Genomic DNA, 19241 nt, shown 5'->3' with positions numbered 1-19241 from the left:
TAGCACGACAGTTAATCTCTCAAAACATCTGCTCCTCAAGTTTCTGGTAGCTATTGGGAGTGGGGTGGTCTAGAATATAGCCCTACCAAGTTCTCCATCCCCTTCTTCTTCCAAAGTTCTGCCCAAATGGCCTCATTAGACGATCCCTTAGGGTCACCCTCTGTAAGCAGGTTATGTATTCCCTTACCAAAATGGCAACACCCTCTATCCTCTATCACACCCTCTTCCTCTATCACACTTAAAGCATCAGTATTGCAGAACATTGAGCTGCCAGCCCTGTCCTCACAGAGAGTCCCGGCCCAAAAAATTGATTGTTTATTCCCCTTCATAGGTACTCCCTGACAAGTTAATTATTTATTTTAGTTAGTGATACAGTGCAGAGTATGCCTTCCTGGCCCTTTGAACCACACCACCTTATCAACCCCTGATAAACCCAACTAACTCTAACCTAGTCATGGGATAATTTTAAATGACCAGTACATCTTTGAGCTATGGGAGGAAACCAGAGGTCCAGGAGCAAACCTGCACATTCCATGGGTTGAACTCTGAATTTTAAAATGCCCTGAGCATCGTGCTACTGTGGCACCCATCATTTTGTGTGTGTTGCTCTCAATTTCCAGCATCTGTAAAATTTCTTGTGTTAATGAGCAGCCACACCTGCCTTGTTCTCAGCCACATTTGCGCAATGGCCACAATATTCCAAACTCTACAGCCAATTCACATCCTTGGTTCATTTGCTTTACCTGTTAATCTACATGCATTGAAATAGACTCAATTTAAAGCAGTTGCCCTATCTGCCCTTTGGCTATCCTGGCTTACACTCTCTGCCCGCTGCACATATCCCTGTTTTCTCACTTACTTCACTCACCTTTGCCAATGTAGTTTAAACCCTCCCTGGTAGGAGAAGCTAATTTCCCCACTAGGGATATTGGCCCTTTCCATTTCAAGGGCAACCTGTCCCATACTTGTAAGGAAACAAATAAATCCAAGATTAATCCTTTATGGTTAATCTGCAAACCCCTTATTGAATAAACCGCCTCTCCATTGTAACACCCATTTGAAAAGTATGCATTACAATAGACACAGGACAACAAAAGCAAAACTAGTTTCTGTTTATCTCCAACTGCTGTACCTATTAAGCTTTTTTCAGGAGGTGGAGGCACAATGAAGCCATTTTGAGAGTGTTTTTCTGACAGTCGATCGTATAATCCTAGAAAGTCACTAAATCTTCGCTTAACACTGAAATCTTTCCTCTTGAACATTGTTAAACTGGTCTGAAAAAGCAAAACAATGCATTAATATATTAGACACATTAGGGTTAGGCATATCACAGTTTCCAAGGAGAAATTGGATTGTACATAATTAGGTACTTGGCAAAGGCCAATAACAAAGTTAGGTTTAAATAGAATGGCTTGTGGGAGCGGCACAGTGAGGAGTTCAGACTTTGGTGAGTGAGGCAGAAGCTGTAGGTAGATTTTTTTGGTCTATATTTTTTTCTTGCTGCATTTAGAGCAGCGGAAATGCCAGCCAGAATAGTGGAATGCTCCTTTTGCGGATGTGGGAAGGCACACCTCCAGTATCCCCAAAGACTAGCCCTGCAAAAAGTATTCAGCTGCAGTTTCTTACAGACCATGTTAAGGAACTGGAACTAGATGAACTCCAGATCTTTCAGGAGGCTGAGGGGCTGATTGACAGGACACACAGGGAGGTACACCCAAGATACAGAACACAGGTAACTGGGTGACCATCCGGGGGGGGGGGGGGGGGAGAGAATAAGGGGAAAGGAAGCCAGTGCTTGGATACTTTTTGGAGGATTGATCTAGCACAGGGGTGGGCAAACTTTTTGACTTGTGGGCCACAAAGGGTTCTAAAATTTGACAGGGGGGCCGGACAAGGAGCAGATGGGCGGAGTGTTTTGGTAATACACCTCATAAGAGAAAATAAAATATCATGGGATAAGTAGAAAACATGTGCTTTAATTTCAATTGAAAATGAACAAATGCATTACAACAAAATATCTGTCTTTGAAGTCCCATGGTATTTAGCTATTTACTGAAATGACTTTTAAAACACTGAAAATTAAATGAATAAAATACAGCTTTTTTTCATAGTAACAGTTATTATTTTAAAGCACTGAAAATTCTGTTATCCTTTATTATATTATCATCATCACTCTCCTCCTGACTGTCTTTATTTCAAAAATGGTAGGAGATGCAGGTCTACTTGTCCTGCTCCTTCTTATTCAATTGTCCCCTGTGCCAAAACTCAACAACCACCAGCACAAGGACAGAACAATGACAGCGCGCCAGTATGCGGAGCGCGTTATTTGATCTGGAGCGCATTTTTTATTTTGAGAACGTACGTGCACCTGCGCACTACTCAAGTCCATCACTTAACAGAAATGACAAGTAACATGTAAGGCTTATTGAAAAAAATATTTTCAAATGCATTTTTTACATAACACAACGAAGAAACTTATTTTTAATTTCAGTGGGAACAGTGTTGTTGGTCTCCCTTTTTAGCCAGCGCATCAAAGTCTGAATTTAGTTTTGTTGTGGTGATTCTCAGGATGGATCTGAGGTGTTGGTCAGTTAACTTGGATCTGTGGCTGGCTTTGTTGATGTTCATGACGCTGAACGCCTGTTCACACAAATAGGTCGAGCCGAACAAAGAGTAAAGCGCAAATGTGGAGTAATACGCTGCACCTCAACAAAGGTCAATATGTAGCGGTGTGCTACATGCAGCACTAAAATTATGACACGGAGTCGGTAACTGCAGTCGAAGAAAAAAAACTTTATTCGCAATCCCCAGCCTCACTTTTAAGCCTCCCTCAACCTGCCCCCGCCCCCCCCCCCCCCGTGGCGCAGAGGCTCCAAAGCTCTGTGCTCGCAAATCCCCGCAGGCCATCTCCCTTAGCCGGAACGCTGGCTAATTGTGAGCCGGTTCGGATGTGCCAGGAAATGGGTCGCCACAAATGTATATAGAGTGCGTCATCTATTGGGAAAACGCCAGAATTGCGGGGAAGAAGCATTAACAAGGTTTATTAATATAATTTCATCAAGTTCTGCGGGCCGGATTAAAAAGCTTAACGGGCCGCATATGGCCCCCGGGCTGTAGTTTGCCCATGCCTAATCTAGCAAATGAAAGCCAAAGCAGTCAGGTCTCTGGCTCTGGGGCCCAGGAGGGAAGGAGAGAAAAGGCGAGCTGCAGGGGGCATTTTTAATGGGAAGGTAATCAGTCAGAAGTCATCGATATATTAGTACCAATGACATGAGTAGGAAGTAGGACGAGGTCCTGCAAAGTGAATTAGGGAATTAGGTGCCAAGTTAATGCAGCATCTTCAGGATGTATTCTCAGGATTGCTACCTGTGCCACATGCTAGTGAGTCCAAAAAACAGGAAGTTCATACAGTTTAATATGTGGTTAAGGAGAGATGGTGCAGGAGGGAGGGATTCAGATGCTTGGATCATTGGGCTCTCTTCAAGGGAAGGTGGGACCTGTACAGAAGGGACAGCTTACACCTGAACTGGAGGGGACCAAAATCCTAATGGGAAGGTTTGCCACTGCTGCTCAGGTGGGGATTTAAGCTGGAGATGGGAACCAGAGCAGACGGTGGAGTGGTTAGAATTAAAATTTTATTTCTTACACCCATCTCACAATGAGGGAGTAAAATTCTTTATGTTGCACCTCTTTCAATATGTACAAGCAATAAGGAAGGGAAATGTGGGTGGATATTGCCCAAACACTAAGATTGTATACATAATTGTTTTGTATACATGTATGAACAGTCAGATATGCAATCAGATCACTGAATATTGATCAATCTGATAGCCTGGTGAGAGAACCAGTCCCATTGTAGGGAAAGATGTTAACCCTACAATACAAAGTCAGGAATTGAAAAGGTGAGCATGGTGAGACTAATGTTCTGAATTGTGTATATTTCAATGTAAGGAGTATTGTAGGAAAGGCAGGCAGTCTTGGGTATGGATCAGCATGTGGAATTAAGGCACTGTAGCCATTAGTGGGACCTGCTTACAGAACAGGCAGGACTGGAAGCCCAACATTCCACAGTTTCATTGAAGTGTGATAGAGCTGGAAGGATTAAAGGGTGAGGGTTGGCATTATTCAGACAGTGAGGCTTTATAGGTGGAACTGAAGAATAAGAAAGGAATGACCACATTAATGGGATTCTATTATAGACCACCCAATAGTCCATGGGGTTTAGAGGATCAAATCTGTAGAGAGATCACAAACTGTTGCAAGAAACAGAAGGTTGTTATAGTAGGTGATCTTAACTTTCCACATATTGATGGGATTCTTATAATGTAAAAGGGCTGGGTGGGATAATGTGTATTAAACTTGTCCAGGAAAGCTTCCTTAACCAGTACATAGGAGTCCCAACTAGAGGAAGAGTAATACTAGGTCTTCTGTTATGGAATGAAACAAGGCAGGTGCCAAAACATTGTGTAGGGGAACACTTTACATCTCGTGATCACAATAATTATGGGAAAAAAGTAAAAGTAATTATGGGAAAAGGTAGGTCTGGTCTTCAAGTTGAGATTCGAAATTGGAGAAAGGCCAATTTTGATGGCATCAGAAGGGACGTGGCAAGTGTGGAATGGGACAGGATGTTTTCTAGCAAACGTGTACTTGGTAATTGGGAGGCCTTCAAGTGAAATTTTGAGAGTGCAAAGTTTGTATGTTCCTGTCAAAATAAATGGCAATAATAAAAGGTTTAGGGAATCTTGGTTTGAGAGATATTAAGGCCCTGTTTTTCTTTTAAAAGAAAGAGGTGAATAGCAGGCATAGGCAGGGAGAAGCAACTGAGGTACTTGAGTATAAGAAATGCAAGAGAACACTTCAGAAAGAAATTGATAGGCTGTTCTCGCTGACAAGGTGAAGGAGAATCCCAAGGGTCTCTACAGATACTATGATCAAAAGGATAGCAAGGGACAAAATTGTTCCCCTGAAGATCAAGGTGGTCATCTATGCATGAAGTCCAAATGGGGGCCATCTTAAATGAAATTTTTTTTTGCATCTGTATTTATTTGAGAGATGGTATACAGATTACAAGAGGTGGTGTTTGCTGACTTGATGCAAATTAAGATGGATCAATCCCCACAGCCTAACAAGGTGTTCCCTTGGACCCTGTGGGACACTAACACAACTTGCAGCTGCCCGAGCAAAGATATTTAAAACATCCTTAACTATAGGTGACGTGCCAGAGTATTGGAGGATAGCTAACGTCTTTCCATTTTTTTTAAAGAAAGGCTCTAAGATTAGTGCTGGGTCTATTGTTGTTTGTCATTTATATCAATCATCTGGATGATAATATGGTAAACTGGATCAGCAAAATTGCAGATGACACCAAGACTGGGGGTGTAGTGGACAGTGAGGAAGACTAAAGTTTGCAGCAGGATATGGGCTAGCTGGAAAAATGGGCAGACAAAAGGCTGATGGAATTTAATGCAGATGATTGCAAAATGTTTCACTTTCGGAGGCTGAACCAGACGAGCAGTGGGGCACTGAGAAGCGTAACAGAACAGAGGGATCTGGGAGTAAGATCCATAATTCCTTGAAAGTGGTGTTACAGGTAGATAAGGTCATAAAGAAAGTTTTTGGCACATTGGCCGTTGAAAATCAAAGTATTGAGAACAGTAGCTGGGATGTTATGTTGAAGTTGTATGAGATATTGAGTCATCCTAATTTGGAATATCGTGTGCAGTTTGGTTACCTACCTACTGGAAAGATTGAAAGAGTGGAGAGAAAATTTACAAGGATGTTGCCAGGACTAGAGAACATGAATTTTAAGTTGATAGGTTAGGATTTTATTCCCTAGAATGTAAGAGAACACAGAGATTTGATAGAGGTATACAAAATTTGAGGGGTATAAACAGGGTAAATGCAAGCAGTCTTTTTCCACTGAGATTGGGTGAGACTAGAGGTCATGGAATAAGAGTGAAAGATGAAAAGTTTAAGGGGAACACGAGGGAGAACTTCTTCACCCGAGGATGGTGAGTGTGTGAAACAAGCTGCCAGCAGAGGTGGTGGATGCGGGTTCAATTTCAGTATTTAAAGGAAGTTTAGCTAAGTACATGGATGGGAGGGGTATGGACTTTGTACAGGTCGATAGGACTAGGCAGATGAATAGCTCAGCATAGACTAGAAGCGCCACAGGGCTTATTGCCATGCTATAACATTCTATGACTAGCACTCAAGCTGTGCAGTGCTATAAGAATCAAAAGCACTGTGACTGCAATTTCCTGTATGCCCAGCACTTTTCCAAGCTAGCATTGTGCTTTTGTAGCATATCACAAAATAAGCAATAAGACATACCATCTAATCAATGAGCACAACTGTCATTGTTACAACATATGAAAGGGCATTGCCATGCCATTTAGAAGAGTGTGCCTGACTGTATGAGACACCAGCCAGTGTACTGATACATACCAGCGTGGACACTTTGTAAGCCATGTAGGCGGCCATGCCATCACCTGAGGAAAAAATTGAAATAAATATTCCAGTATATTGTTGCTGTATAATGTGATCATTCTAGTTTCAGCAAGAGCAGTGGTTCAAAGTGAAGTTATCACAGTACATACATGTTACCATATACTACCTTGAAATCTGTTTGAAATGTAAAAATTATATTTTTCAGTATAGTAAAATACAATAGAGTTTATGAAAAACTATAAATAACAAAGACTTACAAACAGCCAATGTGCAAATAAAATAAATAATACTGTGCTGTTAAGTTCTTGAAAGTGAGTCTGTAGTTTGTGGAATCTGTTCAGTGTTGTGGTGAGTGAAGTTCTTCATGATGGTTTAGGAGTCTGATGGTTGAAGGGTAATTCCCTGAACATGGTAGGGCCTGTACTTTCTGCCTGATGGTAGTAGCAAGAAGAGAGCATGGCCTGGCTGATATAGTTCCTTGATGCTGGATGCTGTTTTCCTGTAGCAGTGCTCCAAATAAGTGTGCATATGATAGAGAGGGCAATTTCATGCATGTCAGCACTGGAGCCACTGTCCATACACACAGACAAATACTGCTTACTCAGGAGAACATGTGCAATTCCGTCAGCTACAGAACAGGAACACTAAGACTCAGTGTTTTGCCTCATCTGCTCTCATTCTTTCACAATAACCAGACAGGGATCTAGTCTGGGATTTGAGCCATGAGCCTTGAATTTCACATTTTAAAAGGCAAAGCCAGTAAGAAGTACAGGGTGCACACACAGAATGCTGGAGGAATGCAGCAGGTCAGGCAGCATCTATGGAAATGAATGAACAGTCAACATTTCAGGCCCAGACTCTTTATCAGGACTAGAAAGGAAGAAGGCAGGCAAATGCCAGAATAAGGTGATGGGGGAAGGGAAGGAGGGTGGCTAGGATGAAATAAGAAGCTGGAACCGATAGAAGAGGTAAAGGGCTGAAGGAGGAATCTGATAGGAGAGAGGAAAGGCAAGGAGGAGGGGAACCAGAGGTAGGTGAAGGGCAGGTGAGAAGGGGTGAAAGAGGAAAGAGAATGGGAAATGGAAAAAGAGAGGGGGGTTGGGGGAGGTGGGAAGAAGAGAAATTACCAGAACTAGAGAAATCAGTGTTCATGCCATTAGGTTGGAGGCTACCCAGATGGAATAAAAGGTATTGTTCCCTCAACCCATGTGTGGCCTCATCATAGAAATAGAGGCAGCCATAGACCAACCCGTCAAAATGAGAAGTCTAACTGAAATAAGTGGCCACAGAGAAATCTTAAGCGTAAAGCAGAGTGTGGAGCGGGAGGAAAATCTGTAGGATCCCATTGTAAATAGTGGAAGTTATAGAGAACGATGTGCTCATAGGGTGATAGGCACGGACAGGGGAACTCTATCCCTATTATGGTGCTGTGAGGGTGTGGCAAGAGCAGATGTGTGGAACATGAAGGAGAGGAGGGTGAGGGTAGCATCGATGATGGTGGAAGGGAAATCCCATTCTTTGAAGGAAAATGCCTTAGTTATTTTAGAATGGAAAGCCTCATCTTTGGACCAGATGCAGCAGAGACATAGGAACTGAAAACAGGGAAAAGCATTTTTGCAAGTGACAGGGAGGGAAGTGGTATAGTCAAGATAGTTGTGGGAGTCAGTAGGTTTAGAAAAGATTAATAAATAGTTTCTTCCCTTTCTCAACCTCTGTCCCTTCAGAGATCAAGATCAAGTCACTTTTTATTGTCATTTCGACCGTAACTGCTGGTACATACACAGTAAAAACGAGATAACGTTTTTCAGGACCATGGTGCTACATGAAACAATACAAAAACTACACTGAACTACGTAAAACAACACAAAAACTACACTAGACTACAGACCTACTCAGGGCTGCATAAAGTGCACAAAACAGTGCAGGCATTACAATAAATAATGTACAAGACAACAGGCACAGTGGAGGGCAGTAAGCTAGTGTCAGTCCAGACTCTGGGTATTGAGGAGTCTGATGGCTTGGGTGAAGAAACTGCTACATAGTCGAGAGAGACTGAATGCTTCGGTGCCTTTTCCCATATGGCAGGAGGGAGGAGAGTTTGTATGACAGGTGTGTGGGGTCCTTCTGCTTTGCGGATCTAGCATGTGGTGTAAACGTCTGTAATGGCTGGAAAAGAGACCCTGATGACCTTCTCAGCTGACCTCAGTATCTGTTGCAGGGTTTTGCGATCTGTGATAGTGCAATTTCCGAACCAGGCAGTGATGCAGCTGCTCAGGATGCTCTCAATACAACCCCTGTAGAATGTGGTGAGGACGGAGGGGGGAGCTGGACTTTTCTCAGCCTTCGCAGGAAGCAGAGATGCTGCTGGGCTTTCTTTGCTATGGAGCTGGTGTTGAGGGATCAGGTGAGATTTCCCGCCAGGTGAACACCAACAAATTTGGTGCACTTAATGATCTCTACCGAGGAGCCGTCAATGTTCAGCAGAGAGTGGTTGCTCCAGTAGTCAACAACCATCTCTTTTGTTTTGTTCACATTAAGAGACAGGTTGTTGGCTCTGCACTAGTCCATTAGCCGCTGCACCTCCTCTCTGTAAGCTGACTCTTCGTTCTTGCTGATGAGACCCACCATGGTCAGGTCATCGGCGAACTTGATAACATGGTTCAAGCTGTGTGTTGCAGCACAGTCATGGGTCAGCAGAGTGAACAGCAGTGGACTGAGCACACAGCCCTGGAGATGGATGGAGTCAGAGATTGAGAAAAGGGGAAGAGGCATCAGAAATGGACCAAATAAATTTAAGGGCAGGGTAGAAGAGAGGGGCAAAGTTGATGAAATTAACAAACTCAGCATGGGTGTATGAAGTAGCACCAATGTAGCACAAAAAGAGTTGGGGAGCATTACCAATATAGGCTTAGAACAAAGACTATTTATTCCACATAGCTGACAAAAAGCAGGCATAGCTGGGTCCATGTGGGTATCTATGGTTACACCTTGGACCTGAAAGTGAGAAGAGCCAAAACAGAAACTTGAGGGGGAGGACCAGTTCCACCAAACAGAGAAGGATGTTTGTGGAAGGGAACTGATTAGGTCTGTTATCCAGAAAGAGATCTTTAGGGCCTTCTTGATGGGGAACAGAGTGCCTAGCAGTTGGATGATCATATAAAAATGAAGTGATCAGGGCCAGGGAATTTGAAGTGATTGAAGAGATGAAATGTCACAAATCCTAAGTAGAAAGGAATTGAATCAAGGGAGACAAAATGCCATCTCACTTGCTCCTCGTGCTGAGAAAGGTGAAGTGCAGGCTCTGACTCTATGCTGAGTTATTCACCAACAATGCAGCCTGGAAATAACTACCTACAGCTTCCCTAATTTTTGGAAATTGCCCAGACTCCAGGCTTTGTCAGAACAAGCAGACTCACCCTCTACCACAAAGGCACTATAACACTGCTTGGTGCATCTGCTCCATCACCACACGCATCTCTCAAAGTCAAATGCCGCCAGTACGTGAGAGAGTAAATTTATGAAGACAGATACTACATTTGGGATGTCCAGTGAAGGGGCTTGTCATGTCTATCCTGGGGAGGTTCACTCATTACACTTGTGGCTCCAAGTAGATGTCTGCATGTGACAGCACCACACACCAGTGCCACACCGGGCTAAACCAGATGAGGGTAGCTGGAGGGTCTCATACGCCCATGAAATTGTGACACGCCTGTCCTAGCATGCAAAGTCAGCTCCAGCTTACTGGGTTGATCCAACGGCCAGGAAGACAGCTCTGCAACGTCTTGTGGAGAGTGGAGGGCATGTCAAGACATGGTTATCCACTGCAATCAAGAAAGCCCCCGTTGTGACAACTACTCATACCACTGGACTCGGACTTCCAAGGTCGAGAGAGTGGAACGGTCCTAGTATAACGGCTTTTCCACTTTAAAAACTCTCCTGCACAGGTTTCCTGTCATCATTGGACTCGACAGATAACCACAATTCCAATTACTTTCTTTAAAAATTTACAAGTTATGTATAGGAACCATTAGTACAGCAGCCAAACATGCAGTGCCCTAGACAACAGAAATATATTCCAGAGACAAGATGCTTGAATCTGAAGGAAGATAACCTGCTGGAGGGAGTCAGCTGGTGGAGCAGGTTCTGTGTGATGCTTTGCTTTTGGGGCAGGGTGGGGGGGAGAATTATCAACATTTCAGGAAGTTTTGACCCAAAGCATAGCAATTCCTGTCTTCTCACAGTGATGGACCCACTTCCTCCAGCAGATTGTTACCTGAACTATACTCAATGTTTCTAAGCAATAATCAGAAATAAATCACTTGGCCCTTGGGCATAGAGCTGCCTTTGAAGATCAGACTTACCCACTTTCTCCGGCTCAGTAACTGTAACAGTCACATCAAACTCATCCTCATCTTCCTCCCCTTCTTCTTCAACTAGCTGCTGAAGGAACGAAACCACACACCACAGTGAACAGGCAAAAACACACACCACACAGTTTTTATTCTCAATTACTGTAGCCATGTGACAGAAGCAACTTTCTCCTAGTTAACACTCAGGATCATTATGCTTTCTAGAAAATCTTAAATTCCATCATTAAGTTGTGTTTATGGGTCCATGGTTTACAGCTTCAGGAAGTCAAAGTTACCAGGAATGTTAATGAAGGCAAGGCAATGGATGTTATCTACATAACTACAGTAAGGCATTTGACAAAGTCCCACATGGGAAGTTGGTCAAGAAGGTGCAGTCATTTGGTAGTAAAGTGGGTTAGATATTGGCATAGTGGAAGAAGCCAGAGGATGGTAGTAGACGGTTGGCCCCTCTTACTGGAGGTTTGTGACTAGTGGTGTGCCACAGGGATCAGTGTTGGGTCACCTACGTCTACGATCTGGATGATAATGCGGTAAGTGGATCAGCAAATTTGTGGATGACACCAAGATTGAGTATATAGTCAACAGTCAGGAAGACCATCAAAGCTTGCAGTGGGATATGGACCAGCTGGAAAAATAGGCTGAAAAATGGCAGATGGAATTTAATGCAAACAAGTGGGAGGACAAACCAGACTAGCACTTGCACGGTGAGCGGTAGGACACTGAAGAGTGCAGTAGAACAGAGGGCTCTGGGAACACAGATCTATATTTTCTTGAAAGTTGCATCACAGGTAGATAGGGATGCAAAGAAAGCTTTTGGCACATTGGCCTTCATAAATCAAGGTATGAGTACACAAGTTGGGATGTTATGCTGAAGTTGTACAAGACATTGGTGACGTCTAATATGGAGTTCTGGTCACCTACCTGCAGGGAAGATGTCAATATGATTGAAAGAGTTTCAGAGAAATTTTACAAGGATGCTGCCAAAACTTGAGGACACAAGTTAAAAGGAAAGGTTGAATAGATTAGGGCTTTATTCCCTACAGCATACAAAATGAGGAGAGATTTGCTAGCGTTAAACAACATATAGATAGGGTAAATGCAGGATGGCTTTTCCCACTAAACTAGAAATCATGAGTTAAGGGTGAAAGGTGAAATGTTAAAGGAGAACATGAGGGGGAACTTCTTCACTCAGAGGGCAGTGAGACGGTGGAACGAGCTGCCAGTCGAAGAGATGAATGTAGATTTGATGTCAACATTTAAGAAATACTTGGAAAGGTACATGGATAGGATAAGTATAGAAGGCTATGGTCCAGGTGCAGGTGAATGGAACCACACAGATTAATAGTTCAGCACAGACTAGATAGGCCGAAGGGTCTGTTTCTGTGCTGTAGTGTTCTATGACTATGACTAAATTTATCAAAGCACATTCAATATATTTTACCACATACTACCTAGAAATGTAAATCCCTGCAAGAAAATAACATACAATAAAATTTAGTAAAAATATAAAGACCGATAAATATCAAACTATGTAAATAAAAAAAATACTGAGAACATGAGTTGTAGTGTCCTTGAAAGTGAGTCTTTTCAGTGTCACCTGAGTAAGTCTTATAACATGGAAATCTACCATCTAAACCAATGCACCACTATACTATTAGTTCCAATAACAAGGAAGGGAATTAATCATTTGGTTCCTCTCATCAAAAACTGCCAGTTACTACATTCAACGAAGAAAGATGGGAATTTGGTTTAAGTTACCTTATCAATACAAGACCAACACTGAGACTTGTTCGACACTATACCAGCACCATTTCAGCAACACACCTTTTAAATAGAGTAAATGATACAGAGGTTCTGAGTAAACCTTATAATACACATTAAAACAGGCAACATGGAAAATGACCTAGCTCCTCATAAGGCCTAAGATCTGCACTGTAGGGATCAAGTTAAACAGAGTGCAAAGGAAAGGAAGTAATTACTCAAGGAACTCATTACTGGTTTTCTTGTATATCCAGTCTGTTTTCTACACCCACCACCACCTCCATACAAGCAAAACTAGAGGTATAACAGATGCAGCTTGACTGTTTGACAGTGTATAAAGGGAACCTGCAACCCAACAGATGCAACTATCTCAATTCAATTTGTACAAAGAACAGGGGTCACTTTGGGGGCAGCTAAGGGAGACAGGCAGAGGAGGACTAGGATCTATTCTAAGGGATGTGTACAATCAGCTCCTCTGGTGATGTGCTAATTGCAATAGGAACTGAGCAGTGAGCATGAAGCAGACCTGGGAACTGTACGAGGCTCAGAACTCAGCAAACACACAGTGACTGTAGAGATGACTGAGTGCTTTGATCATTAAAAGCAAGTTCTGTATGATAGTTTGACTGGCATTGGTATTGGCCATAGCATTTAAAATAGAACAAAGCAACATTACTGCCCGAAAATATTCTAAATGCAAATTTGCCAATTACCGCCAAAAAGCAAAGGATCTTATCTAGGCCACACCAGCCCCTTTGTGGGCGATTACAACAAAGTAAAGGAAGCACTTCAATGGTGTGTGATGCAGAGAATCTACATCACCCACACACATGAACAGCCCTTTCAACAATCAAATGTACACAATTACCTGCTCTGTTTAACCTTCTTCAGGCAACCAATGAGAAAGGCGAATGCCACAGCCATCAAACTTATGCTAATATAAGTCTACACTACTGTGCCCCAATGGGCCAGCACATTAAACAGTGACAAACTGACTGTATTAAGAAGTTTATTCAGACATCCAGCTTAGGCCAAGTAAATGTTTTCAGCACTCCCTTAATAAAGGGTTTAAAATATGGGATTCCTGCTAGTTTCTGTCCAAACAGTAGGTAACATCAGGGGTAGATACACATTCATACTAAGAGCAACTCAAGACAGCCATAAGAACAGCTTTGCATGCTGATGCAACCCAATTGCACTCAGACACTGTGCAAGTCCTGTAATGGTGACTGCCAGTTATTTCCTCATTCGACCATAGGAGCAGAATGGGGCTATTTGGCCCATCAAGTCTGCTATGCCATTTCATCATGCAGCTCTTCTGAATTAGGCAGCAAACAGTAGCTCTTCTCTTGCTGTTACATACAGTGGATTCCAGTTCATCAGGCCAGACACCTTATTTGGGCAACTCTTAACGAGCAAAACCTAAGCAAGAAAATATCTGGGATTCCCTTGGTTAATTTAGGACACTAAGCCACTTAATTGAGACAGACCAAACAGTTTCTAACTAACATCAGCTGAAAACACTTGTGTGTCTGTTAGACAATACACTGTATTTAGAGTGAATAGTTTTTAAATAGCATCTGTTGAGCACGTTTGTGTTCAAAAAGCAGTAATTTTTGTCACTGATAGTTGATGAGAAATAAGCAGCAAGACAATTCAAAACTGTTTTGCTCACTGCGGTTTCAAGAATTGAGGCTTGGAGATCCCAGAAATGGCCTGGAGTGAAAATGAAATAAGTTAGGAACTACAAAGAATTTGAAGGTACCAACAATCAGAACACCATGAGATACAGGATCAAGTCTGCTCTGCCATTTCATCGTAGTAGATCCATTCTCTCTCTCAGCCCCGATCTCATGTTTCCTCCCCATGTCCCTTCATACCCTGACTATTCAAGAATCTATCAACCTCTGCCTTAAATATACCCAGTGACTTGGCCTCCAGAGCCATTTGTGGAAACAAATTCCACAGATTTACCACTCTCTGGCTAAAGAAATTCCTCACCTCCATTTAAAAGGACATTCAAGTCAAGTCAAGTCAACTTTTGTTGTCATTTCGACCAAAACTGCTGGTACAGTGCATAGTAAAAATGAGACAACATTTTTCAGGACCATAGTGTTAAATGACATAGTACAAAAAACTAGACTGAACTATGTAATAAAAAAAAGAGAAAGTTACACTAGACTACAGACCTACACTGGACTGCATAAAGTGCACAAAAACAGTGCAGGCATTACAATAAATAATAAACAAGGACAGTAGGGCAAAGTGTCAGTCCAGGCTTCGGGTATTGAGGAGTTTGATAGCTCAGGGGAAGAAACTGTTACATAGTCTGGTCGTGAGAGCCCGAATGCTTAGGAGCCTTTTCCCAGATGGCAGGAGGGAGAAGAGATTGTATGAGGGGTGCATAGGGTCCTTCATAATGCTGTTTCCTTTGCAGATGCAGCATGTAGTGTAAATGTCCGTGATGGCAGGAAGAGAGACCCCAATGATCTTCTCAGCTGACCTCACTACCCACTGCAGGGTCTTGCAACCCGAGATGGTGCAAATTCCGAACCAGGCAGTGATGCAGTTGCTCAGGATGCTCTCAATACAACCCCTGTAGAACGTGATGAGGATGGGGGGTGGGAGATGGACTTTCCTCAGCCATCGCAAAAAGTAGAGTCACTGCTGGGTTTTCTTTGCTATGGAGCTGGTGTTGAGGGACCAGGTGAGATTCTCCGCCAGGTGAACACCAACAAATTTGGTGCTGTTTACAATCTCTACCGAGGAGCCGTTGATGTTCAGCAGGGAGTGGTCTCTCCGTGCCTTCCTGAAGTCAACAACCATCTCTCTTGTTTTGTTCGCATTAAGAGACAGGTTGTTGGCTCTGCACCAGTCCATTAGCTGCTGCACCTCCTCCCTGTAAGCTGACTCATCGTTCTTGCTGATGAGACCCACCTTGGTCGTGTTATCGGCGAACTTGATGATATGGTTCAAGCTGTGTGTTGCAGCACAGTCGTGGGTCAGCAGAGTGAACAGCAGTGGACTGAGCACGCAACCCTGGGGAGCCCCCGTGCTCAGTGTGATAGTGTTGGAGATGCTGCTCCCGATCCAGACTTACTGAGGTCTCCCAGTCAGGAGTCCTAGTCCCTCTATTATGAGGCTGCATCATCAGGTCTGAGACTCCTCCATGATAAGAAACATCCTTTCCACATCCACTCTATCGAGGCCTTTCACCATTTGATAGATTTCAATTAAGTCACCCCTCATTCTTCTGAATTCCAGTGAGTAGAGGCCCAGAGCCATCAAACACTCCTGATATGATAAGCTTTTCAATCCGGGAATCATTTTCGTGAACTTCCTTTGAACCATCTCCAACATCAGCACCTCCTTTCTTCGAGAAAGGTTCCAAAACTACTCAATACCCAAGTGATGTTTCACCAGTGCTTTCTAAAGACTCAACATTACATCCCTGCTTTTATATTCTAGTTCTCTCAAAACAAATGCTAATATTACATTTGCCTTCCTCATTTCAGACTCAACCTGCAAATTAACCTTTAGGGAATCCTGCACGAGGACTCCCAATTCCCTTTATACCTCAGATTTTAAAATTTTCTCTCCATATTGAAAATAGTCTGCGCTTTTACTTCTTCCAAAATGTATGACCATACACTTCCTGACATCGTACTCCATCTGCCACTTCTTGGTCCATTCTACTAATCTGTCTAAGTCCTTCGTAGCCTCTCTGCTTCCTCAAAACTACCTGTCCTTCTACCTATCTTCATATCATCTGCAAACTTGGCCACAAAGCCATCAATTCTGTCATCCCACCCAACACAGAACCTTGTGGAACCAGCAGCCAACTAGAAAAGGCTTCCGATATTCCCACTCTAACTCCTGCTACTCGGCCAATGCACTGTCAGCGCTAGTAACTTTCCTGTGATACCACGGACTCTTAACCTAAGTAGCCTCATGGAGCACCTTGTCAAAGGCCTTCTGAAAATCCAAGTATACAACAACCCATTGTCTATCCTGCTTTAATTTCTTCAAAGAATTCCTACAGATTTGTCAGGCAAGATCTCCTCTTGAGGAAACCATGCTGACTGCGGCCTATTTTATCATGAGCCCCCAAGTATGCTGAGACCTCATCCTGAAGGACTATGGGCTATTTTATCATGTGCCTCTGAGAACCCCAAGACCACATTCTTAACAATCAACTCCAACATCTTCCCAACCACTGAAGTCAGAGTAACTGGTCTACAACTTCCTTTCTTCTGCCTCTCTCCCTTCTTGAAGAATGGGATGACATTTGCAATTTTCCTGTCCTGGGGAACTATGCTAGAATCAATTGAAAGATCATTACAAATGCCTGCACAATCTTTTAAGCCAACGCTTTCAGAACACTGGGATATAGGACAACTGCTCCAGGTGACTTATCTACCTTCAGACCTTTCAGTTTTTCCAAGAACCTTCGCCCTAGTAATGACACTTTACACACTTCTGCCCCGACACTCTTGAACTTCCAGCATTCTGCAAGTATCTTCCACAGTGAAGACTGATACAAAATACTTATTCAGTTTGTCTGCCATTTCCTTTTCCCCCATTACTACTTCTCCAGCATCATTTTCCAGTGGTCTAATATCTACTCTCACCTCTCTTTTACTTTTTATATATTTGAAGAAACTTCCGGTGTCCTCTTTATTCGTATTCAATCTTTTCCTGCTTTGTGACTTTTTTAGTTGTCTTCTGTTGGTTTTTAAAAGCTTCTTAAATCTTCTAACTTCCCACTAATATTTGCTCTATTACATGCATTCTTGGGTTTTTATGTTGGTTTTGACTTCAAAGTTCAAAGTAAAATTTGTTATCAAGAGTACATACATGTCACCACATAGAACAGTAACTAAATTACAAACATTAGGAACTATTAACTGTAAATAAACTGCGCAAATGCAGATATAAATAATAGCAAAAAGGCATGAAATAACAATATAATATCCATAAATATAAGAGTCTTTAAATGAGTGTAGTTATCCCCTTTTGTTCTAACAGCCTGATGGTTGAGAGGTAGTAACAGTTCATGAACACGGTGGTGCGAGTCCTGAGGCTCCTGCACCTTCTATTTGATGGCAGCAGCTAGAAAAGAGCATGGCCTTGTTGGTGAGAATCTTTGATAATGAATGCTGCTTTTCCACAGCAACGTTTCATGTAAATGTGCTCAATGGTTGGGAGAGTTTTACCCGTGATGTACTGGGTTGAATCCACCACCTTTTGTAGGATTTTCAGCTCAAAGCATTGTTGTTCCCATACTAGGCCGTAACACAGCCAGTCAGCACACTTTCCACCACACACCTACAGAAGTTAGCCATGGTTTTTGACGACATGCTAAACCTCCACAGACTCCTGAAGAAGTAGAGACACTGTCATGCTTTCTTCATAATAATATTTATATGATGGGTCCAGATCAGTTCCTCTGAGACAGTGACACCCAGGAATTTAAAGCTACTGACCCTCTCCACCTTTGATTCTCATTGGCTCATTGACTTCTGGTTCCCCTCTTCTGAAGTCGACAATCAGTTCCTTGGTCTTGCTGACATTGAGTGAGATGTTGTTGTTATTGCACCACTCAGCCAAGTTTTCAAGCACCCTCCAGTACGCTGATTCATCATCCCCTTTGATACGGCCCACAACAGTGGTGTCATCAGCAAACTTGTATATGGTGTTGGACCTGTACTTAGCAACACAGTCATAAGTGTAAAGTGAGTAGAGCAAGGGACCAAGTACACACCCCTGTGGTGCCCCTGTGCTGATGGAAATTGTGGAGATGTTTTTGGCAATCTGAACTGACAGATCTACAAGTGAGGAAATCCAGGATCCAACTGCACAAGGGAGTATTGAGGCCCAGGTCTTAAGAGTTTATTGATTACTAATGAGCTTTGCCAGCCACAGTTGTGTCATCCTGTCTTTAGAATACTACATGACTTTAACTTCCCTAATATTGATTGGCACTTGATTAGTTCCAAGGGTTTAAATGGGGCAGAGCCTGTTAAGTGTGTCCAGGATGGATTCCTGTCACAGTATGTTGACAGGCCGACTAAGGGGAATGCCATACTAGATCTAGTATTAGGTAACGAACCGGGTCAGGTCACGGATCTGTCAGTGGGTGATCAACTGGAGGATTGAGCATTATCATGGAAAAGGATAGAATCAGAGAGGACAGGAAAATTTTTAATTGGGGAAGGGCAAATTATGAGGCTATAAGGCTAGAACTTGCGGGTGTGAATTGGGATGCTGTTTTTGCAGGGAAATGTACTATGGACATGTGGTTGATGTTTAAGGATCTCTTGCAGGATGTTAGGGATAAACTTGTCCCGGTGAGGAAGATAAAGAATGGTAGGGTGAAGGAACCATGGGTGACAAGTGAAGTGGAAAATCTAGTCAGGTGGAAGGAGGCAGCATACATGAGGTTCAGGAAGCAAGGATCAGATGGGTCTATTGAGGAATATAGGGTAGCAAGAAAGGAGCTTAAGAAGGGGCTGAGAAGAGCAAGAAGGGCACATGAGAAGGCCTTGGCGAGTAGAGTAAAGGAAAACCCCAAGGCATTCTTCAATTATGTGAAGAACAAAAGGATGACAGGAGTGAAGGTAGGACCGATTAGAGATAAAAGTGGGAAGATGTGCC

The 19241-nt window shown here is 42.9% G+C and overlaps 1 protein-coding gene across 3 annotated transcripts in view; it reads right to left on the bottom strand.

Annotated features, from left to right (window-relative positions):
• LOC132378752 (sorting nexin-1-like) overlaps positions 1–19241 on the bottom strand; it is a 117977-nt gene that overhangs the window by 38094 nt on the left and 60642 nt on the right. For 2 of the 3 annotated variants that reach the window (XM_059945886.1, XM_059945889.1), the window contains exons 5-7: positions 10815–10893; positions 6451–6494; positions 1133–1274 (exon numbers count right to left, since the gene is read on the bottom strand). In XM_059945886.1, the coding sequence (XP_059801869.1) occupies positions 1133–1274; positions 6451–6494; positions 10815–10893 (265 nt within the window). The remainder of the gene's footprint in view (positions 1–1132; positions 1275–6450; positions 6495–10814; positions 10894–19241) is intronic. The other variant, XM_059945887.1, reaches the window with a different exon arrangement.

This window comes from Hypanus sabinus, chromosome 21, assembly GCF_030144855.1.
Source record: "Hypanus sabinus isolate sHypSab1 chromosome 21, sHypSab1.hap1, whole genome shotgun sequence".
In the NCBI taxonomy this organism is placed as follows: Eukaryota; Metazoa; Chordata; class Chondrichthyes; order Myliobatiformes; family Dasyatidae; genus Hypanus; species Hypanus sabinus.
The sequence above is the reverse complement of the archived record's forward strand: the minus strand, read 5'-3'. Positions and strand labels throughout refer to the sequence as shown.